The following is a 20,973-nucleotide window of genomic DNA, read 5'->3' as shown; positions in this document are numbered from 1 at the left end:
CTCTAGTAGGACAGGATTGTGGGGACTGTGGAGGAACTAGTCTGAGTGCTGTTGTTTGAAATGTGTCTTTCTGTCACAATGTGGGGACAGGGCGTGTGCCATATTGTCAGAAGATCTGAGACTGGGGATGGTAGAGCACTTGCCTGGTGTGCACAAGGCCCTGGGTGTGATTTCCTAGCGCTTCAAAAAATGAAACAAACAAGGAAACAAAAAGAAAAGAGTGTCAGAAGATCCTATTAGATCTCTGAATTCCATCTGTACTGATCTCCACTACTTTGTGATTCTGGAAAGGAGCTAATCTAATTTCCCTGAGTTGGGTGTGGACAGTCAGGAAAGGCTCATGTTAACAGGGCTTTATATTAAGCTCTAGAAACATAAAATCATGTCGGACTGAACCACTGTGTCTCAGGAACAGAAAGCAGTACCTGTGGTCCTCCTTACAATAGCTTCTCAAGGGCAGAAATTGTCTCAGAGCTCAGGGTTGAGTATGGCTACCTTCTCACTTTAACTTGATATAAAGCTAATAAAAAGTGTCTAAAAAGAGAATAATAGAAGCAATTAAGGTGCTAGAAAATAGAGGTAATGAGGACAGCAATTATTCTGGAAAAGAGATGGCTGAGAGATAACAATTATAGATTTCAAGGAAATTAAAGAATAGAGTGTGAAATAAGAATGGGAAAACTTTCTCGACCAAGGACCAATGACTCAGAAAAAAATAATTTGAAAACTTTAGGGCACATAAACTTTTAATGGTGATGAAATAAATACTTTTTCTACAGCATTGCTTTAGGAGTATGTATGTAAGATGTAGTTAAAATAGAGACCAAGAAAAACTGATGTGAAGAAGGAATAAAGGGAAAGGCAGGTTTAGATGTATGAATGGAGAAACAAAAACAAGATAGCAAAAAGCACGTAGCAGCAGGAGGAAGAAAGCGGCAAAATCAGCTCTGTATTTCACTTTAGGGTTAACTGTCAGATGATTATTAGAAAATGCTGATGTTGTTTGGACTGTGGACTCTTGAGTTACCATCACTGTCGTTTGAGAAGTTCCTACTTGATTAACCATGATTCCAGCCTAGAAATAGAAAAGGAGTGGATGAATTTCATAGGGGTAAATTATTCCCTGAAATACAGGATCCATAGCTGAGTCTGAGACCTTCTTTGAATGCTCATTCTGCCTGCAGTCTCATGCTGATTATGTCCCTACTCTGAGGGCCAACAAAGGGCAGGTAGAAGGGACAGAGGGAGTGGGCTTCTAAGGGAGATTTTGTCATCAACTTTAGAAATCTTCTTAAAATATTATTCTTATACTTTTATTTTTATAACATAATTTTTATACTTTTATTTAAAATATTACTTTTATCTGATGGCAAAATTATACATTTATTCTCAGAAATCCATAAAAATAAAAAATGCATATGCCTAGTATATATAGTATTGCATTTGAGCTGACTCTGTGAGGAGATATACTTAAAAGGCCCTCCAACTTTAGAACCTCATAATAGCAGGCAGTTCTATCACAAGCAGTAGTTGAAATTGTCCATTTTATATCTCAGACAAGCCCACTCTCCCCACCCCCAGTCAGAAAGGGCTAATTTTCTGTTTACTAATATCAAAATGAACAGCTCTATAAAAGGGACCACATGCCTCTTGACTTCTTGTGGCTCCTGCAAATGCAGGGCTGCTTGGGGAGGTTTCTTAGTGATGTTTACAAGGGGTCCTCTCATGTGGTGGCCAGCAGTGTCTAATTGTAATATGATCTTGTTTCCATTGGCATAGCATTCCAGATTTCTATCCTATGCAATCTCAAAGGACTGCACAAGGCAAGATCCCTCACCATCTCTAAGGCAAAACACTGAGTGATTCAAACAGGCTAACTTGGCATCAATTGCTTCAAAAAGAGAAAGATGCTCTCTGAGTTATGCTTAACTTTGTAATTGTGCAATTTAGCTGTTGTGTTCATGTCACTAAGAGTACCCGGTGGAGATGATGTCTGATTCACGTCTTTAATCATCTCTGTAACTCTGAGAAAGATCTCTTCTGCCACACCCATTAATACTCTGTCTCATGTGCTCAATTCCATTTTATAATATAAGCTGTACCCTCTCAGTTCCTTTCAGGATGATTATTCCACCCAGTGAGTGATTTAAATGACTGTCAGCATTTTGATGATCAGTGCAAAACCCAAGTGAACCGTAATCACACTTTCTGGTGTCTTTGCTAAAACAAAGCGTCAAGCAAACCTAGTTTATCCTGCTAACACCCAGCCTACCTCACCCACACTTGCATGCTCTCTGAGGTCCCAGGAGAGATGCTCATTGATGTTTATAATTTGAACAAAGCAGGGGATTCTCTGATAATGGGTTACTTTGATTGCTCCATGTCAGTGTGACTCTATGGAGGGAATAAGGGGCAGCTCTTTATTATTCTTTTGAAAAGTGAACCCAATGATTACTCCAGCTAAGCATTTCCACATCTGGAGAAGAGATTGCATGAAGAAAATGCTGGCCTTTTATCCTGTACTCACAGATTCTCAGAAGGACAAGGGAAAAAAAATCAAGTCAAGTCAAAAAGATTTTGGATTTATTTGTTGTTTTATATCCAGTTAACTATTTGACACAGTAAACATCATATTTTATTAAATTTAAGAAGCTATAAATGCAATAGATTAGAGAAAGTTTGCAGAATATTGTTTTCATGGCAGAATATCTCTTCAGAGAGTACAGTAGGATTCTCGCCCATCTGAAAGATTACACATCATGCTGAAGAAAGTATTGCATGTCAGTAGCAGGTTCTCTTTGTTGGTTTATTCGTCTTGTTTTCTGACTTTCTTCCTAACCTTAACTAAATGTCTATCTGCCATTCCCATCCATAGAATACCTTAATTTTCAGGATCTGTTTTAATATCCATGATTTTGGTGCAAAGAAGTTGATCAGGATCACATTCAGCATTGAGTATTCATAATCTATGTTTATACATATTTTCCCCCTTTTATCACAATTTCAACCATGTAGTGAAGGTACCAAAGGAGGGCCTTTTAAGTATATCTCCTCTGCTCTTCATAATATCTGATGTTTGTAAAAATTCTAAATAGTGACTTTGAAATTGTTCTGATTAAGGGAGTTCTAAGGGTAGATTACCACCTACATAAAAATTCCTGGATTATATTTCAATTTACTATTAATTACTTTCTTTTATACTTACCCTTTTGTTTTAAGGATGTGTTGCTTTTATTTATTTTATTTCATTTTTAACTAATACATCAAACAAAAAACATTTATGGGGTACCATGTGATGTTTCAATATATGCATGTGTGTCATGTTTAGATCATGTTACATATATCTATCTCCTTAAAAATTATCATTGGTGAAAACATTCAAAATCATTTCTTCTAGCTTTTTCAAAAACATAATATATTATCATTTTCTGTAGTCACCCTACCATGCAAGAGCACACCAGAACTTTATTCTAACTTTTTGTACCTTAGTACCACCGATCAACCTTTCCCCATCTCGCCCTCCTCCCCTTTCTCCCCAGCCTCTGGTAACCACAATTCTACTCTCAACTCCTATGGAATCAATGTTTTTAGAGTCCATATAGAGTGAGATCAAGTGATCTTTCTGTGCCTGGCTAATTTCACTTAATGATCTATAGCTCTATCCACATTGTTGCAGATGACAGGGTTTCATTATTTTTTTATGGCTGAACAGTATTTCATCTTATATATGTAGTACATTTGTTCATCCACTCATCAGGTGATCCATTTTTTTTTCTTGGCTCTGCAGTGAACGTGGGAGTGCAGATGTCTCTTCAACCTACAGGTCCCATTTCCTTTGGATGTACACCCAGGAGTGGGATTGACTGCCAGGACATATAGTGGTTCTGTTTCTGATTTTTCAAGTAATGTCCACACTGTTTTCCATATGGCTCTATTAATTTATATTCCCACCAATAGTGTGCAGGGTTTCCTTATTTCTGCCTTCTAGCCAGTACTTGCTATCTTTTGTCTTTGTGGTAATAGTCATTCTTACTAGGATGAGGTGATATCTTGTTTTGATTTGCATTTCCCTGATGATTAATGATATTGATCATTATTGATATTCTCTATGTATCTGTTGGTCATTTGTATCTTTTGATAAATATGTATTTAGGCCTATTGCCCATTTTTAATTGGGTTAATTGGCTTTTTTGCTATTGAGTTATTTTAGTTCCATATCTATCTAGATATTAATTCCTCATTATAGGGTTAGTTTGCAAATACTTCCTCCCATTTTGTAGATCGTGTCTTCACTCTGTTGATTGTCTCTGTTGCTATTCAGAAGCTTTTTCTTTAATATGACCTCACTTGTTATTTGTGTTTTGGGGGTCTTGTTCAATAAATCCTTGCCCATTCTAATATTCTGAAGCATTCCCTCTATTTTCTCTGAACAGTTTCAGAGCTCACATTTAAGTCTTCAGTCAATTTAAAGTTGATGTTTGCAACTGGTGAGAGATAAGGGTCTCCTTTCATTCTTCTGCATGTGGGTATCCAATTTTCCCAGCCCTATTTATTAAAAAAGGCTGTACTTTCTCCAACATGTGTTAGCACCTTTGTTGAAAATCAGTTGGCTGTAAATGCATGGGCTTATTTCTGTACTCGCCACAAGATGTGTTGCTTTTAGAATCATGCTTCATAAAGCTGGAAGGAAGTTCCAGGGCTGGTTTTGCCTGCATTGCTCTCAAAGAGGCCCTCCTTTCTATCTTGGAGTTTGTTAAAATCTGTAGGATTCCAATCCACAACTTTCTACAATGTATACTGTCCTTTACTTTTAAAGAAACCTTACTGTTTAAGAGGTCATCTTTTTTTTTTTCTTTTTTGATGGTTGCAACCAACATTTATTGAGCTACATAAATGACTATAAATGATCAAATAACAATTATAGCAATGTATTATTTCATTTATAACATTAAGAGACATAATATGTATAAGAATAAAGACAAAAGAGGTAGGGGTGTGGTGAATATATAAAAGTGACATTTCTGTATCTCATTGGAATTGTTAGTATAAATATGAAATTGAATCTGATTAGTTAAGATGTGTACAGGAAGCCCCAAGAAAAAAAAACATTTAAAAACCCACCAAATAGTGACAAAAAAAATCAAAGAATTTAAATGCTTCATTACAAAATGTTCACTTAATACTAGAGAAAACAGTAAAGGAACAATAGAAGACTAAAAAGACATAAGACAGGAAACAACCATTAAAATGGCCACGTAAATCCAGCTTATATCAAAAGAACATTAAACATAAATGGATTAACCAACTGAATCAAAGCAAACAAAAAATGAGATATAACTATATACTGTCAGAGATACCATTTTAGATTCAAGAATACAAATATAAAAGGATGGGATGTGGCTCAGTTGCTGAGTGCCCCTGAGTTCAATCCTTGGTGAGGTCATCTTCTTTTTAAAAATTATTATTAAAGCTCCATTGCCTCATTCTAAACATTTTTCATATGTTATGGAAGTTTCAGAAATTAAATGTTGATTATTTTTTTCTTTAAATGTTTCTGAGAACATTTTCCTCATCCCATACCTGCCCATTTTAAAGACTTTTAGCCTGGAGGTCCCAGTCTGAGTCAAGGGTACCCAACCCTGGTGGGATTTGAAGCCCATATCAGGCCCAAGTTCACTTACATACATGTTCTTGCTCTGTGATTTTGCTGTTGGGTTTGGGGAATGTGAGCTGTTTAGATTCCTTTGACACCAGACTCATCTCCCGCCCTCTCACTCAGTCCCCATTGCTGAAGATCTCACTGAGCCCTTACATGTGGGTAATAAAAAATAATAATGTCATACTCTAGTCTTTTTCAGTCTCAGCAATCACAATTCCCTCTAACCTCCAGGGCAGGTAATCTCATAATATTGATTCCTGGGATTGTTTCAGGAATTGCAGTATTCATTTTAAAGTTATTTATATACTTATTTCTTAAAATAGAATTATTGTTAAGGATAAAAAATCATCTGCTACAACTCAGTTGGTTTAAACATGAGGAAATTAAGGCTTCAGGATTGTCACACTGTGTGACTATGCTGACCTGGGACAAAAGCAAGTCTTCAAATTCTCAGTCTAATTTCCTTTCTGCCACTTCACTGTCTTAATGAATACCAGCATTAGAACCACTAGCTGGTGTTTCACACCATATTCCTATTAAACCATTTCAGCAGAGTGGACATATTTTATTTTAATTGAAACACTCCAATACCTACAGTTTACTCATGATCACTTCTGATTATCATTTTCTTTTGCCTTGTCAGAATTTTTATACCCTAAGTAGATGGAATTATTGCATAAATCTCTTTTAAATTTCATCTGACTTATAATAAAACATTTCTCTAAATTTCCCCCCTCTATTTTTGTGTTAAAAGTATTTTGTGCTGGGTATAGTGGCACATGCCTGTAATCCCAGCAGCTCGAGAGACTGAGGCAGGAGGCAACTTCAATGTCAGCCTCAGGAACTTAGCCAGCAAAGACCTAAGCAACTTAGCAAGACCCTTTATGTGAATTTTTAAAAACTAAAAAGGGCTGGGAATGTGCCTCAGTGGCTAAGTGCCCTGGGTTCAACCCACAATAGCTAAAACAAAATTAAAGCATAGAAGTGTTTTGTAAGTTATTCACAGTGTCTTATTATGCTATACAATATATTCTAGGTATTGTATGATCCTATAAAGTAGCCACTACTTTGAGTCTATTTAAATTAAAATTTCAGATTTTCTGTTATACTAGCCACTTTTTAAATGTTCAGTGGCTACTGTGGAAGCACACAAATAGAGACTTTCATTATCACAGAATGTTCTGTTTTACATTGCCATAGATTACCACATAGGTCATTGGTAAAGGTTTAAAAGGTTACCAGTTACATACTTAGTCCTTGAAGCATACTCCAAGCATCCACCTAGTTATGTCAAAACATGGATAACTACCTAAACTGCCCAGCCTCCAAATCACTCATATGCCTGTACATAGATACATGTTTTAAGCCGAGCATTAGCCAATTTTGTTTCTATTGATGTTGATAGATGCTAAAGGGAAAAGGTGCATTGATCAAATAGACTTGAGAAACAGTTAGGACAAGAATATTCGGTATAAGTCTATACCCTAAACCTATGTTTTTTTAATTATTTTCTTGTCTCTTCCTCACCCACCCAGGTAATTATAGCAGTGTTTTTTCTGCTTATTTTTTAATAGAATTCTCTTGTTTCAGAGGTCTTTTTTTCACAGGTCTTTTTTCCCCTTAATACAATTCTAAGCCACACAGTCCAGTGCTATATTTATATAATTTGTTCACTGTCTTTTATTTCTCCCAATACTGTAAGGCACAGATGTTCCACTGTTACCAAAACTTAATGTCATATTGCTGACAAATTTGCACAACATCAGATAACTTCTCTTGCAATCTGGTTATTTGATGATTTGATTTGTTTAATTATTTTTAGAAATGTTCAAGTCACCCAATACAAAATGACCATGGTTTCCCTTTTGGTTTGTTTCCAGCTTGGCTGCTATACTGACCCTTTTCCAGACTGCATTTTTCTCACAGTTCTCAAAAATTCTAGCTGCAGTATCCTAATATCACACCTCAGTTCACAGAGGAATGCTAGTATATTTATTGACAGTCTTGCAGAATTGACTTTTTTAAAATCAAATTGATTTCACAATACATTTAGATTTAGAATGAAGTTGCAAAGACACTGCAGAGAATTCTCATGTATCTCACATCCAGTTTTCTCTATTGTTAACATCTTACTTTAGTACAATAGGTTTGTCACAACTAATGAATATTTGTACATTATTATTAACCAAAGCCTATACTTTATTTAAATTTTCTTGGTTTTTGTCTAGTGTCCCTTTTCAGTAGGAGCTCATCTGGGATATCACAATACATTTAGCTGATGTGTGCCTTTGAATGCTTGCAAAATGGACAAGTTGAATACTTGCAAAATGTGGTTATCCACCTTAAATAATTATGCAATCAATATAGCTTATAATCCTAAGGGTCAGAAAGACTCCATGTGGGAGAAACAGTTTTTTCTTACCTGGGTCACTCTTTAGGGCCTGAAGCTACTTCTTAGTTGCCACTGTGCTATAAGTTGCCCTTAATAAACATACACACCCATATCATTGTGAAACTAAACCATATTGAGATTTCTTTACTAGAAATAGTCTCATTCTTAACTCATTTTCATTAAATTCTAATGTGCAATGTTGAGTTGAAGAAAACTTGCTTCCTGAGATCTATCCTTTTAGAGGAGCAATTCTCAAATTTGGCAACACATCTTTTGTAATCAGTTGAGCAACTAGGTCCTACTCCCAGGGATTTTAATTTCATTGTTCCAAGCTTTGGCTGTACCCCAAACCAGCCAAATCAGGCTGAGAACAACAGTTCTAAAGGAGTAATTCTCAACTTTGACTCTTATCATAACACCCATGAAATCTCCCCAGGAGATTTCAACAAACAGCCAGGGGTTAAGAACCCCTAAATTTTCTTCTTCAATCTCTATAGTTCTTTATATTTTGGAAATGCTTTGGAGTTGTTTTGCCAGTTCTTCTATTCTCAGATGCATAGGTTGACATGATTTTCCATTTTATGGACAAAAACAAAGGCACTGAGATACCATATTTTGTGTCTATGCCAGAGTCAGCACAACAACCCACTTCTGCTTACCAATAGATATATAGCCCATCTGTCACCCAAATCCAACCACAAATAAAAACATTCCTCTTATCCTTTCAAACTAGCTAAATGAGAAGGACACAAGGAATCAGTGCTTCTCTTGACTCAAAAGACCACAATTGCCACACCTAGAAATGAATGTGGAAATATGCTTATCAGTCAGTTATATCATTGAAACTAAAGGTGGAAAAGGTCCAGGCGGCTGTCCAGCCATCTCTGAGTGCCTGGCTGTGTGGCATGCCAGGATGTTTGCACGCATTGCCTGCTATGATTTTACACTTTCTGAAGATGGAAGTTGAATTCTCTTAAGCTAGAATTTACTATCTTGGACTTTTTGTGCCTTGATGTTAAAAGAAAACTAAAATGCGAATCTCTGCCTTGGCAAAAATGAGAATAAAAATTTCTATAGCCAAGATCTCATGGGACACTGTCCTGTTTCAGCTTTGCTTTTGTCAAACTATTAAGCCAGAGTTTTCCTTGTCATAATTTCATCTGATTCTTTTTAATTAGGACGCTCTGTGTGTTAATTCCTCTTCTGCTTCAGCATTTACAAGTTTCAAATATTTGTAGACTGTTATCAGACAGCTCCTCCTCAGCATGCTTAGCCTTCTGCTGCATATTTCATTCCTCTAATCATCTTTCTGTGCTTAGGCTTTTCTTGTCTCTTCCTCACCCACTGTTTAGATATTAGGTGTCCCCTAAAAGCTCATGTGTGACACAGGGCAAGAAAGTTCAGAAATTAAATAATTGGGTTAGGAAAGCCTTAAGCTAATCAGTGCATTAATGCCCTGATAAGAATTAGCTGGGTGGGAACTACAGACAGGTAGGGTGTGGCTGGAGATGAGTCCCTGGTGTTATGTCCTTACAGAGGGGACTTCTCTGTCTCAGCTTCCTAGTGCCATGTTCTCAGCTGCTTTCCTCCTCCACATCTTTCTGCCATCATGTTCTGCCTCCCCTTGAGCCCTGAGGCATGGAGCCATCCTTCTGTGCGCTGAGATCTATGAAACCGTGAGCACCAAAATAAACTTTTCTTCCTCTAAAATTGTTTTGTCAGGTCTTTTTGTCACAGCATTGAAAAGGCTCACTGAAACACTCTTCATCAGTTTTTGTTCTTAGTAGCTGTCATTTTCTTAAGCGGACTCATTCCTATCATTCCTCTTCTTTTACTGGTGAAACTTTTCAAATTCATTGGCATTGGTTAATTTCACAGTCATGCTGTTTACTAAGAAAATTAAATTACCACTGGTATTATATTTTGCTTATGAGTTTCCCACCCGTGGTCCAACTCAGAATTTGTTTTGGTATTATCTAATTGAGACTGCTCTACTTCTGTATGAGCCTTTCTCTCTTGTTAAAATAATGTCCAAATGTATTTCCATGTTATACCCAATTTCACAGTTAATCAGGTTTTGTAGGAGTAGAAATACCAACAATCATTTTATGATGATTTCATTTTTGTCCATTTTCAGTCTTAACTGTACTCTGTTGATATTTATAAACCCATTGACATTTATCATAATGAGGAAAGGATGTGTGGAAGCTGCTGTGCTCAGGGTGTTCACCTGGTTGTTCTTAGATTCTTCTGAAACTTAGGTTGTTATAAGGAATGGAGTCTCTGCTTTTTCCATTTTGTAAGAAATACCACCTGGACCCCTGTCTCCTCCACACTGATGTGCTGCACACTGTGAATATCCACTGTCATCCAAGCTTCAGACTAACCCCAGTGGGGTCCCCCAGTTCATTTGCTTTGAACACATTATAAATGCTAGTGCACAATGGAAGCTCTCCTGTTTAAGCACTGCTGCTCTATTGTTTTGTCTTTTCTCATTGAGCGCCCTCTCATTGCTCCCTAATTATGGTTGATTGTGTCTCTCTCCATATGTCTTATGTCCTTTTAATTTGTAGAATATTCCCCATTTTTATTCCTTGGTGTAGGAGGCATATTGGACATATTTGACTCTGAAGTTAGTCACACTTGAGAACAAATAACCAGATTATTGTATTAACATGAGGGAATTATTTAGCCTTTATAAGCCAAATAGGTTTCCTCACCGATTAAGTAGAAATAATGATGTTGCTGTATCCAATAAATGAAATGATGAACTTGGAGTTCTTAACAATGTCTGACACACAGTGAGTGAGCAATAATAGATTCCTGGGCTTCCTACTGTGAAATCTTATCACTGAAGATCTCTCATTCATTGTACTGGGTTTTTTACCTTCCATACCCCTTCAGAGGCTTCTCTGTTATCTCAAGTTGTATGGTGGTTTTTAAAACATGTTAATATATGTGCTTATGAATCATTCTAGTGAATCACCAGTTTCCAAATGTGTCTGAGGTCATAGGAATATGTCTTGAGAGTGTATTTGCATCTGAGAGGCTTCAAGTGACTGTCTGAGAAGCCAGGGCACCTTTCTGTTCTTCAAAATTCTGAGAAGGCCCAACCATTATTCAAAAATATGCCCGGAGCCAAACCCAGTTCCCTTCCTCTGATCAGCTGGTCATCTGTAGAGTTCATTGTCCTCTGCCAAGTCCTGATCAGGACCTCCCCCACTCTGCACGGTGATTATTAACTGCAGAGCAGAAGACTTGTGCTGTGAGCTTTCCAGTGTAATGATGGAGTTCTGAGTATCTTCCCATAAAGAATCATGTGACTATTTCTTTACAAGTGCCAACATCTGTATTCATAAGGGAAATATTTTATTAAAATATGATCATATCATGGATGTTCAAGTGTGTTGGGGGGGAGCTTCCAGCTGCTGCAAACAAAACTATAAAATGGATACAGGAAGAATAAATGTAAATGAAAATCTCAAGGAAAGAGAGGAGGCAGAAGAAGGTGGAAAGCAAAAGGCAGCTCTTTAGTGACATGCTGAAATTGCAGAGCCAGACAGAGAAGATGGTGGAAATGCAGAGTTGCCTGGCCGGAGCTGGCACCCTGCGTAGATTGAGGAGGAATGGCTACTGTCTGAGGGGACTGATTTAGCTGGGAAATAGAGGGACATCTTACAATGAGAAGCAGTGGAAGATTGTACCTGAAGGCACCAACTGTACTATTAAATCTACGCTATCCTCTGGAAAGCCAGTAGTCAGTTAGATGCTTTAAAACTTGAGATAAGCCCTGCACCAACATGAAATCATGATTAATAAACTCCTCACTAGAGAGTGTGCCTTTTAATTTCATCACCCTTAAAACTAAGTTTAGGTATGTTACAAAAGGTAGTGAGTGGGTAAAGGGAGACAAATCCTAACAGAGAAACCAGAAAGAGGCTGAAGGATTGGCTGAGGTTTCATGGAAGAAATCTCTTCCTTGGTGGGATTGAATTGAGAAAAAATTTTCTAAATGTATACTGGATATGCTTTTTCAGTGCTTATTCATCAATGGTGCATAAAGACTTTTCCTAGACTGCCAACCCCAAGAAAGTGTAGCAAAAGGAGATATATATATATATATATATATATATATATATATATATATATGAATGATTGTGCGTGCATGTAACCGTCCCAAAGGATGATGATAATTGCACTCAACAGATTACATTTCATACTTTCAAGGACCTCTACAATCATTAATTCTTAATCACTTCACCCTGCCTCAGGCTTCAGTTGCCTGCCTTTATTCTCCTAGATTTGCAAAGCATGGTCATGAAACAGAAGATTGACCATATGGCAAGGTCAAAATGAGTCAGTGACAAAATCTAGATGAAATATAACTGTTCTCAGAGTGCACACCACAGCATCTGGAAAAAAATATATACTCACCTGTTATAAGGCTGCCTCCGAATATTAAACCAGCTGGTCCCTACAGAAACAGACATAGCTGTTCTTTCATTGTCTCCCCAAAAGACAGTGGCAAGATGAATGCCATGCCATGTCACTGGCATGAAAAACATTAGATACACTAAAAACAGTGAAGGAAGGTGATCTTGACAGTATTTCACCCACTTTGAGAAGCTGAAGCATTATAGCTCTCTGGCCCTAAAGGACCTTTTTTTAAAAAAAATATTTTCTTAGTTGTAGATGGACACAATACCTTTATTTTTTTATTTTTATGTGGTGCTGAGGATCAAACCCAGTGCCTTCCCATTCGAGGTGAGCACTCTACCATGGAGCCACAACCCCAGCCCCCAAAGGACCTATTTTGAAGCCAATCTGGTAGTCATGTATCAGGGGAAAATTCTATATTTCATTATCTTAAATCCAATACTGTAATTTATTTTAAACATCATATGTTATGGAATAAAAATGTAAAAGACCTCCTCTTCATATGAGGAACAGGTATATCAGATGTCAGACTTCAAGGTACTGGGTTGCTTATTAATGGCAGTTAATTCTGTGCACTAACATCTTTGAGCTCTGGTCATTGAATCCTAGGTGGTTTTGACTAGGCTCTTAACTAACAACTTAATCCAATTTTTATGAAAAGAAGAATAAATGGAGACTTTTCTGTAAGATTGATGAAAAAACCTAAATGTCTTTATAGAAACCAAGAATATCTGATCTGATTCTTAAGGAAGCAAAAATCCTGTAAATGTCAGAAAGATGTTACATGCTGGGAAACCCCTTTGGTCAAATTCATCTAAAGGAAGTACTATTTATAGGTGACTTTTTTAGCAAGTCTGTCAAAAGCTTCTCCTACAGATAAAAATTCAATAACCTTTCACTGTGGATGTGCCACAATTATCACTCATTTAAAAACAGTCCCTCTAATAGAGTGCTTTATCAAGCTGGACAGTCTCTGCATTGTTCATTATTTAGTGTTTGCTAAGCTGATGGCACTTCCACCACACTTTTCTTATCTCTACTCCTTCAGAATTGGATTTTATATTTCCAAACCAGTCAGATATGACAAGTCATTTTCTTCCCTCTTGTCTTTTAAGAAACGCAAACTTGATTTCTTTTTTCAGCAATCACCACTTGAAGATTAAAGTTATTGGAAATGTCTGTGTTAACTAGCACTGGGACACGCAGTGGAGGACCATTGCATTTTAATTGCAGTTGGGGTTTTTCCCTCTTCTTTTTCATTCTTTTTATTTTCCAATTTATGCGTATTTTAGAAGTCTTCGAAACCCCTCCGCCCACACCATTCTGCAAAGATACACAGTATATGGCAAAAATGAGATATTATGAAGCCTGATGTGGTTAGAAGGCAAGGCGAGGAGGGTATTATCAAAGTTATTATATTCTAGAACCTCAGTAGGTGATGATAAGTGATGTAAATGGCTCTCTCTATAAATAAAGACTGTCTTTATATGAGAAACGTCCTGAAAGGAAAATGATAAAGTCATTAGCTTGACACGTGGGAGAAGGAGGCCCCAATGCAAACAACATCTCTTTCTATCCACAGGTCATTATTGAGAATTTGGCTGTTTTGAAAAGTTCTACCTGTGGTTCTGGAAGGATTCTTTGAAAAGATCTGTAAACCTTACCTAAGCTTTGGACCTGACCCAGAACACATACATTTAAGTGTTTACCTTTTATTCTGGATTTTTTTTCTTGGGTGCTCTCCTCGAACCCAGTCTCTTTAAAATGAGAATCCCTGGGAGATTTGGGTGAGACAGCCTGAACAAAGGAACAGAATAAAACAGACACATTTCTGGTTTCACTGGGAACTCTGTCCTTTGGCCTCCTGAGGATCTGTCCATTCTGTCTAAAACAGTCTCACTCTCACGTTTTTTAGGGAAATAATAGAACTTCATTCAAAAAGTTTGATGAAAAGATCTTGGTCTCTTCTGGTACAATTTTTCAGTAGTGATGTCAAAATACTGTAAAAAGATTGTGATGGAGAGAATAATCCCACCAAAATATTAACTTTAAGCTTTATGAGTATCTATAGAAGAAACACTGGAATCTTTCTTATAACACTAATGGTAAGGGCTGCCCTTTAGGATTGGCTTTATAAAGAAAAATATTTGCTCAAACTTTTCCCAGAGATGATTAGAACTTGTGCTTCTAAAAGAGGGAGTATGACTAAGAATCTGCCATCGTATTATTTGTTTAAAGGTACCACAAGCCAATTAACGCATTTGTTCAAGCCAACAGCCTTTTAGCTTTTCACAGAAATCTTGGAAGTGTGCTAGAGAAACACCCCCACAAGAGTTTGCATATGCTGCTGTATCTGCCTCTCTCTGAGAAGCAGAGCATGGGTCACTGACAGACAGATGGCTGCCATTAGCACTGCCAGTGGCCAGAAACTCCACCCACCAGCTCCCATTCCTGCAAAACAAGTAGGGAGAGGTGCATTCCTTTAACACTGTGCCCAGATTCGCATTCTCTTGACCAACCCTGCCCTTGGAGCACTGAGGCCAACTCAACGTCTAATGTCACACTACACTCCTCTGTCTTCTTGCTATTCCTCAGCACCAGCATAACTCAGCAGAGGAGTGGACAAACGAACTTAACATCACTGGAGGTGTCCTGTGTAAGAAACCCCTCATAGGATTTCCTGGTGGATCTAGTGATCTGATGTATACATAACACCTGATACAGTGCCTGGCGGTGGACTTGATCCATAATAGTTTCTTCTCCTGCTGCTTTTTAAAGTTCTTTGCATCATTCTTAACCATCCTGGGACTATCTTATTTTTGACTCTCCCATTTGCTGCCAATAGTTGAGTACAGTGACACGCAGTGTGAAATGCCTAGGTGTGCCTCCTGTTTACTTTCCTGTCCCCCATCCTTCCTGTTGATAGCTGGGCCATTCTATTTAATACTTTAATTTCACTGTCAAGGGATCTTTGATGTATTGCATTTGAAATTAGATTTTGAACTCTTAAATTTAACAGCCTTCCATAATCCCATGTGGCCTTGGATCTGAGGTGCAGGGTAAGATTGTATTTATTCAGGACCAAATGAATGAAACTTAAGGTTAAACCTCCAGCTCCTGTGAAATGACTTTCTCTGTAAACATGAACTTTATTGTATTAGGAGATATGGAACTGAAGACGCCGCTGTGTTGTGGCTTCAGTGAAGACTATAACAAAATGGTAGACATCTAATTTTAGAGCCACTGGTAGCTCTGGACTCTTGGGTCTGCTTTTGTTGTTGTTGTTAATATGTATTTATTTAGTTTTATGTGGTGCTGGGTTTCAAACCCAGTGCCTCACGTGTGCTAGGCAAGCGCTCTACCACTGAGCCACAACCCCAGCCCTGCTCTTGGGCCTTTTAATGTCAAGGGATTCTGTCTGCATTGAACTAGGCTTATGAAATAGCTCCCATTATAATACCCAAGCTTCAGTGGGGCCTACTCCACAAAAGTAGCATATGATCTGGTTAGCTGCTTGCCCCTTCTCTGCCACCTCTGGGATAATAAAACACTCAGGGGAGTTCTGAGGTCCCAATTTTGCTCACACTTTAGGAGTATTACCTAGAATGGAAATTAGCTTTTTTCCCCCTACCATTTTAACCATCTTCAAATGGACAGCTCCACAGCAGTAAGTACATTCACGTTATTATATAACCATCATCAATCTGTAGAATGTTTTTTTTAATCTTCCCAAACTGGAATTCTGTAATCATTAACAATAATTCCCCACTCCTCATTCCCTTCAGCCTCTGGCAGCCACCCTTCTACTTGCTGTGTCTATGAATTTGACTATTTTTGTTAACTCTTTATAAAATAGGTATTATACAGTGTATGTCATTTCATACTGCCTTATTTCATTTATATGATGTCTTCAGGTTCCTCTATGCCATAGCATATGTCAAAATATCTGTCTTCTTTTAAGGCTACATAATATTCTATTGTATGGATATACCACATTTTATTTTCTTATTCATATATTAATGAATGGAGAGGTTGCTTCCATCTTTTGCCCATTTTGAATAATGCTTCTGTGAACATGCATATAAAAGTATCTGTTTGAGTTCCTCCTTCTGTTTGAGTTCTTTTTGGCATGTACCCTGGAATGGAATTGTGAATATTAGTATTTTGAGGCAAGATAAACTTCATTTGTTTTTCCACTTAGTACTTCCTAAGCCCTTGATTGCTTATATACAAGATGTCTTTTTTTTTTTTTTTTGGCAGAAAAAAACTTCTACATCTTTATAATAATAAACAGCATTCTTTACATAAAAGTCAATTTTTAAAACCCCTCAAACTTTAGAACATAAAAATAAACTTCTGGGCATAGATTTCCCCCTTTCAGTTCCAAAAGTGGTTATTTTAGAATAAATATTCATCACACAAAAATTTAGCTGATCCAAATAAGAAACAATCATCCAATGCAAATATCAATTCAAAGCACAGATTTTATCCATACTGCTTTCATATTTCCCCTTCACTTCTTTCCTAGATAAAAGTGGGAAATTATTAATATCCCATACTATAAAATTCTGACCAAGCACATTGGCCTTTTCAAGTAATTCAGAAAAGGTAGATCAAGAGAAACTCCTGGGTCACTGCAGTCTTCAGTATGTTCACAGGAACCTATAAGTATAAACCCTCTTTAATTCACCCCCTAAAGATGGACCACTTGGACTATTCATGCAGATATATTCAATTTCCTTTACCAAATAAGCCACAAACACTTCCACTGACAACCAAATTTGTCCCTTCCATTTACATCAAAACATTTCTCACATGCTTTAACACAGTAGTCTCCAGTCCCAGAAGAAGCTAGGTCAAAAAAACTCATTAGCATCTTTGGTTACAAGGGCAATATAGTGTGTAGATGCTGTTAATAAGGATTCTTCCATGGTTAAGTCAAGATTGGAAAAAATCCTATAGGTAGATATAAATGTAGCCTGCATTTTCCAAGGTCCTTACAGGTCATTATATAAAGTACGGCATTTTTTGAAGTTTTATATATATTAATGGTAGCCATCTCATAATGGGGCCACCCACAAACTTTATGCACTGGAAGTCAATTGGGGAGATCACAGATGTTATTCCTCTAGTCCCCTCCAGGGCAACCTAGGTCTCCAAGGGGCACACAAAAGATAAAAACATGTCCAGCTGGTTCTTCACAATAACCTCATCTGGGTGCAGCTTGTGGGGTAGATAATGGGCCAGGGTCATCTCCCAGGCATCAACGAGATATACTCCAACCCCTGAGAACATCCTCCGAAGGATGGTGTCCAGTTGAAAGTTGTACCAGTCACTGTTGAAGAGGCTCACTTCAGGCCCCAGTTCCTGGGCATTGGCTGTCCGGATGACTACTACAGTCCTAGGGCTTCGATCCAGGAGCTGGACCACTGACCGACGGATGTTCCTGAGCCGACAGATATACACTTCCAAGGGGTAGGTGCTGAAGTGAGACCACAAAGATATGGCAATCACTGTGTTCCTTCCTCCCACGATTCCATTCAGTTCATTTGCCACATAATGGAGCTCATTGCTAAAGACGGTCGTGAAGCGGATGGGTGGACCATGGCAGCGGTATTTGAGCAAGATGTTGTGCTTCTGATCCACTGCAAGGAAGGGACCCACATTCTTGGGACTACCCATTTGAAACTCCACTAAGTCTGGAACAAATGTAGTGAGGTAATCAAACCATTGCCTGATTGTCGAGTCACCAAATAAATACACCATTTTTCTTTGTAAGCATTCTGTAATGTTGTCAGGGTCATTAAAATGGCGCATCTTAAATCTTCTGGGCTTCCACTGATCTTTGTAATAATACCCAGAAGGAAAAGTTTCTGAGCCTTCAGGTACTTCTTTTATCCTCCTGGGAACCACAGTCACCCAATCATGTCCACTGGAATTGATTGGCATTTTGATATTGACACCACTCTGGAAGAAAGCACTCTCTGTAGCAGTTAGAAGACCCTTCAGATATCCACCTTTGAAATGATTAATTCTGCTGCTGCAAGGGAGTTTCTTTGGTTTGAAGCAGAACCAAGGCTCTCCAGTGTAGAGATCTGTAAAGTTACACAGGGGCAGACTCCCAGGAAGACATACATTGCACTCAGTGGTTTCAGAAATCCTTCCTGAACGGAACAGGCTCTTGAAATAGACTCTGTCTGGCTTTTCTTCCTGTAGGTGCTGAAGAACTCTGATCCCTTCACTTGGGTGAACCAGAGATATGGACACTTTAACTTTGCCTGGCCAGAGCAAAGTAAAGAAAACCTTATAAAACCCATTCTTATAGTCTACTACTCTGCCCACAGCCCCTGCCTGAAGCTTGGGGGAGTGGATTTTGGCCTGCAAGTAGTCTCCACCATACTTCTTGGGCTTTCTTTGAAAATCCTGCACATGAACCAGTACCTCCAGTTGGCTTCCCACCCTGAAGAAGGCTGCGGAGTTCAAGATGACAAAGTAGCTAGAAGAAGGGTCGGTGCTCTTCACAAAGGGGACTAAGCCCACATCAGGTACCTGCCCCTGTAAGGTGGCCAGCAAGGAGTCCTCCTCCAAACGTTCCTGACGGGAGAGAGTCTGGTGTTCATAGCCACAGTAGGGATTTCGGCTAATGCCTGTAGCCTGGGATAAAACAACTTGCCCGCTGCTGTCAATGAATGTGGCTGAAACAGTCTCATGGTCCAAGTACTCTACCTCAGTAACAATGATGACCAGCACTACCACCATCAGCACTGCAAGCAGACAGCAAAAAATCCGCAGTTTGAAGAAATTGGTCCACATTGTCTGGCTGTGTCCTGATCACCCATGGCCGACATCATAATACCTTCACTCCTCAAAACTCATGTCTTTGTTTTTCTGAGCTGCAAATGAGCTCTCAATGTAATTTGCTTCTATCCTGTTAGTAGCCTTAAGAGCTCTTTGTGTAGAGGAGAGACTGCAGTTGATTCAAGAAGCATATTTTTCTTCAACAAACTCCTTTTTTGGAAATTTCCCAAGAGATATGTATTGGAACTATGAAAATAGAATTTATTTCTAATTCCTTCCAGCGTGAAATCCTGAACCCAGGCAATTGTAAGCAGCAGTCCTTATTCTTTTCTTGCCATATTTGAAGCATACATTGATGTCTTTTCATGTTTATATCATTCTTCCTACTGCAATTTCAGTGACTCAGAAGGTTGAGGCAGGAGGATTCCAAGTTCAAGGTCAGATTTAGCAACTTAGGTACATACTCTGGGTTCCACCGCACCCCATTTGCTCCCCAGGGGAGGGTTCCTGACACCGGGGTTTGCTCGGCAGCGCCAGGCCGTTCACCCCCTGCTTCCTGACCCAGCCTACAAGATGTCTTTTGAAGAAAAATTCAGCATTTTTTCAGATATGATAATAATGATGATTATATTAATGTATGCCAAGCTGTATATATTATTCCACCTAGAATTTATGCCTGTGACCCATTAATTCATGGTTCTGCTGTTGAGTGGTAGAGTTAATACACACTTACATTTGAGTAAATCAGGGCTCATGTCTCTTAACCATCACAACCCCGCTGCCTTCAAAGGAATCATTATTCCTAAACACTCTCAAAATACAAAATAAAAATTCTAAAATCCCTAGATATAGCCCTCTTTAAATTTCTGGGGAATTTTAAATTTACCACTGAAAATTAAGCTTACTGTTCTGTTCTTTAGATATGTTGTTTTCAATGGGGACTATATGCACCCTCCCCCCACCCCAGGAGTCTGTAATACATTGGAGCATAAGAAAACATTAGTTCTTCTATTTATATTTTGAAATCTAAAAAAATCATAAACAACGTACTGACGTTTATTTACTGTAAGAAATGACATGGAGCCACTCATTTGGGCTATATGTCAGATACTGTGTAGGTGGCATCTGGAAGGGAATTCTAAAGATTACACAACAAAGAAGGCTAACTTTGACATCTCTGCCATTTTTTTCATTTTCAACATTTTGTACAGAGTGACTGGTGAAATGGATTTATGGATTATACTTTCTAGTTTTTAACTAAACTCACCTTCACAAAATGGATTAATGGCTTAAAAGGGAAACCAAGGATTAAATATATAAGCAAGGGGACTGGGGATTAGCTCAGTGGCAGAGTGCTTGCTGCCATGCACCAATGCACCAGGCCCTGGGTTCAACCTCTAGTACTGCAAAAAATAAAGAAAATTTAAAAAACAAGCCTTAAAGATAAAAACAAGAGTGAGCAACAATAAAATGGCAGAATTGATATCACTCTTTCTGCTGGAAGGCTCTTCATCAGTTGCATTATAATATATCTAAGGAGTAATTACAGTCTAATCAGATAACTGGAAACTGGCAAAAAGAAGTTGAAATTGTCAAGAGTATTATTTGGAATATGGATTTATATCTGAAATCATGAACACAAACCTTGCCCTAGGTGTGTACGTACTTCAAGATATTCACTGGCATC

General features: G+C 38.1%; 2 protein-coding genes across 2 annotated transcripts in view; one reads left to right on the top strand and one right to left on the bottom strand.

Moving 5' to 3' along the window:
• The window catches only part of Exoc4 (exocyst complex component 4), a 782,534-nt gene that overhangs the window by 659,219 nt on the left and 102,342 nt on the right, over nucleotides 1–20,973 (top strand). The window lies entirely within an intron of this gene.
• On the bottom strand, nucleotides 16,740–19,846 carry LOC124099832 (NXPE family member 3-like). Its single transcript, XM_046455064.2, has one exon. The coding sequence runs from the start codon at nucleotides 19,299–19,301 to the stop codon at nucleotides 17,637–17,639; it is 1,665 nt and encodes a 554-aa protein (XP_046311020.1). The 5' UTR covers nucleotides 19,302–19,846; the 3' UTR covers nucleotides 16,740–17,636.

Source organism: Marmota monax, unplaced genomic scaffold (genome assembly GCF_021218885.2).
Source record: "Marmota monax isolate L192 unplaced genomic scaffold, Marmota_monax_Labrador192_F-V1.1 WCK01_AAM20220418_F8-fsc00131, whole genome shotgun sequence".
In the NCBI taxonomy this organism is placed as follows: Eukaryota; Metazoa; Chordata; class Mammalia; order Rodentia; family Sciuridae; genus Marmota; species Marmota monax.
This window is presented reverse-complemented; position numbering and strand designations above follow the sequence as displayed.

Bases quoted from the DNA above. Each gene is read 5' to 3' on its own strand.
- LOC124099832 (XM_046455064.2), bottom strand. From the start codon at position 19,301: ATGTGGACCAATTTCTTCAAACTGCGGATTTTTTGCTGTCTGCTTGCA.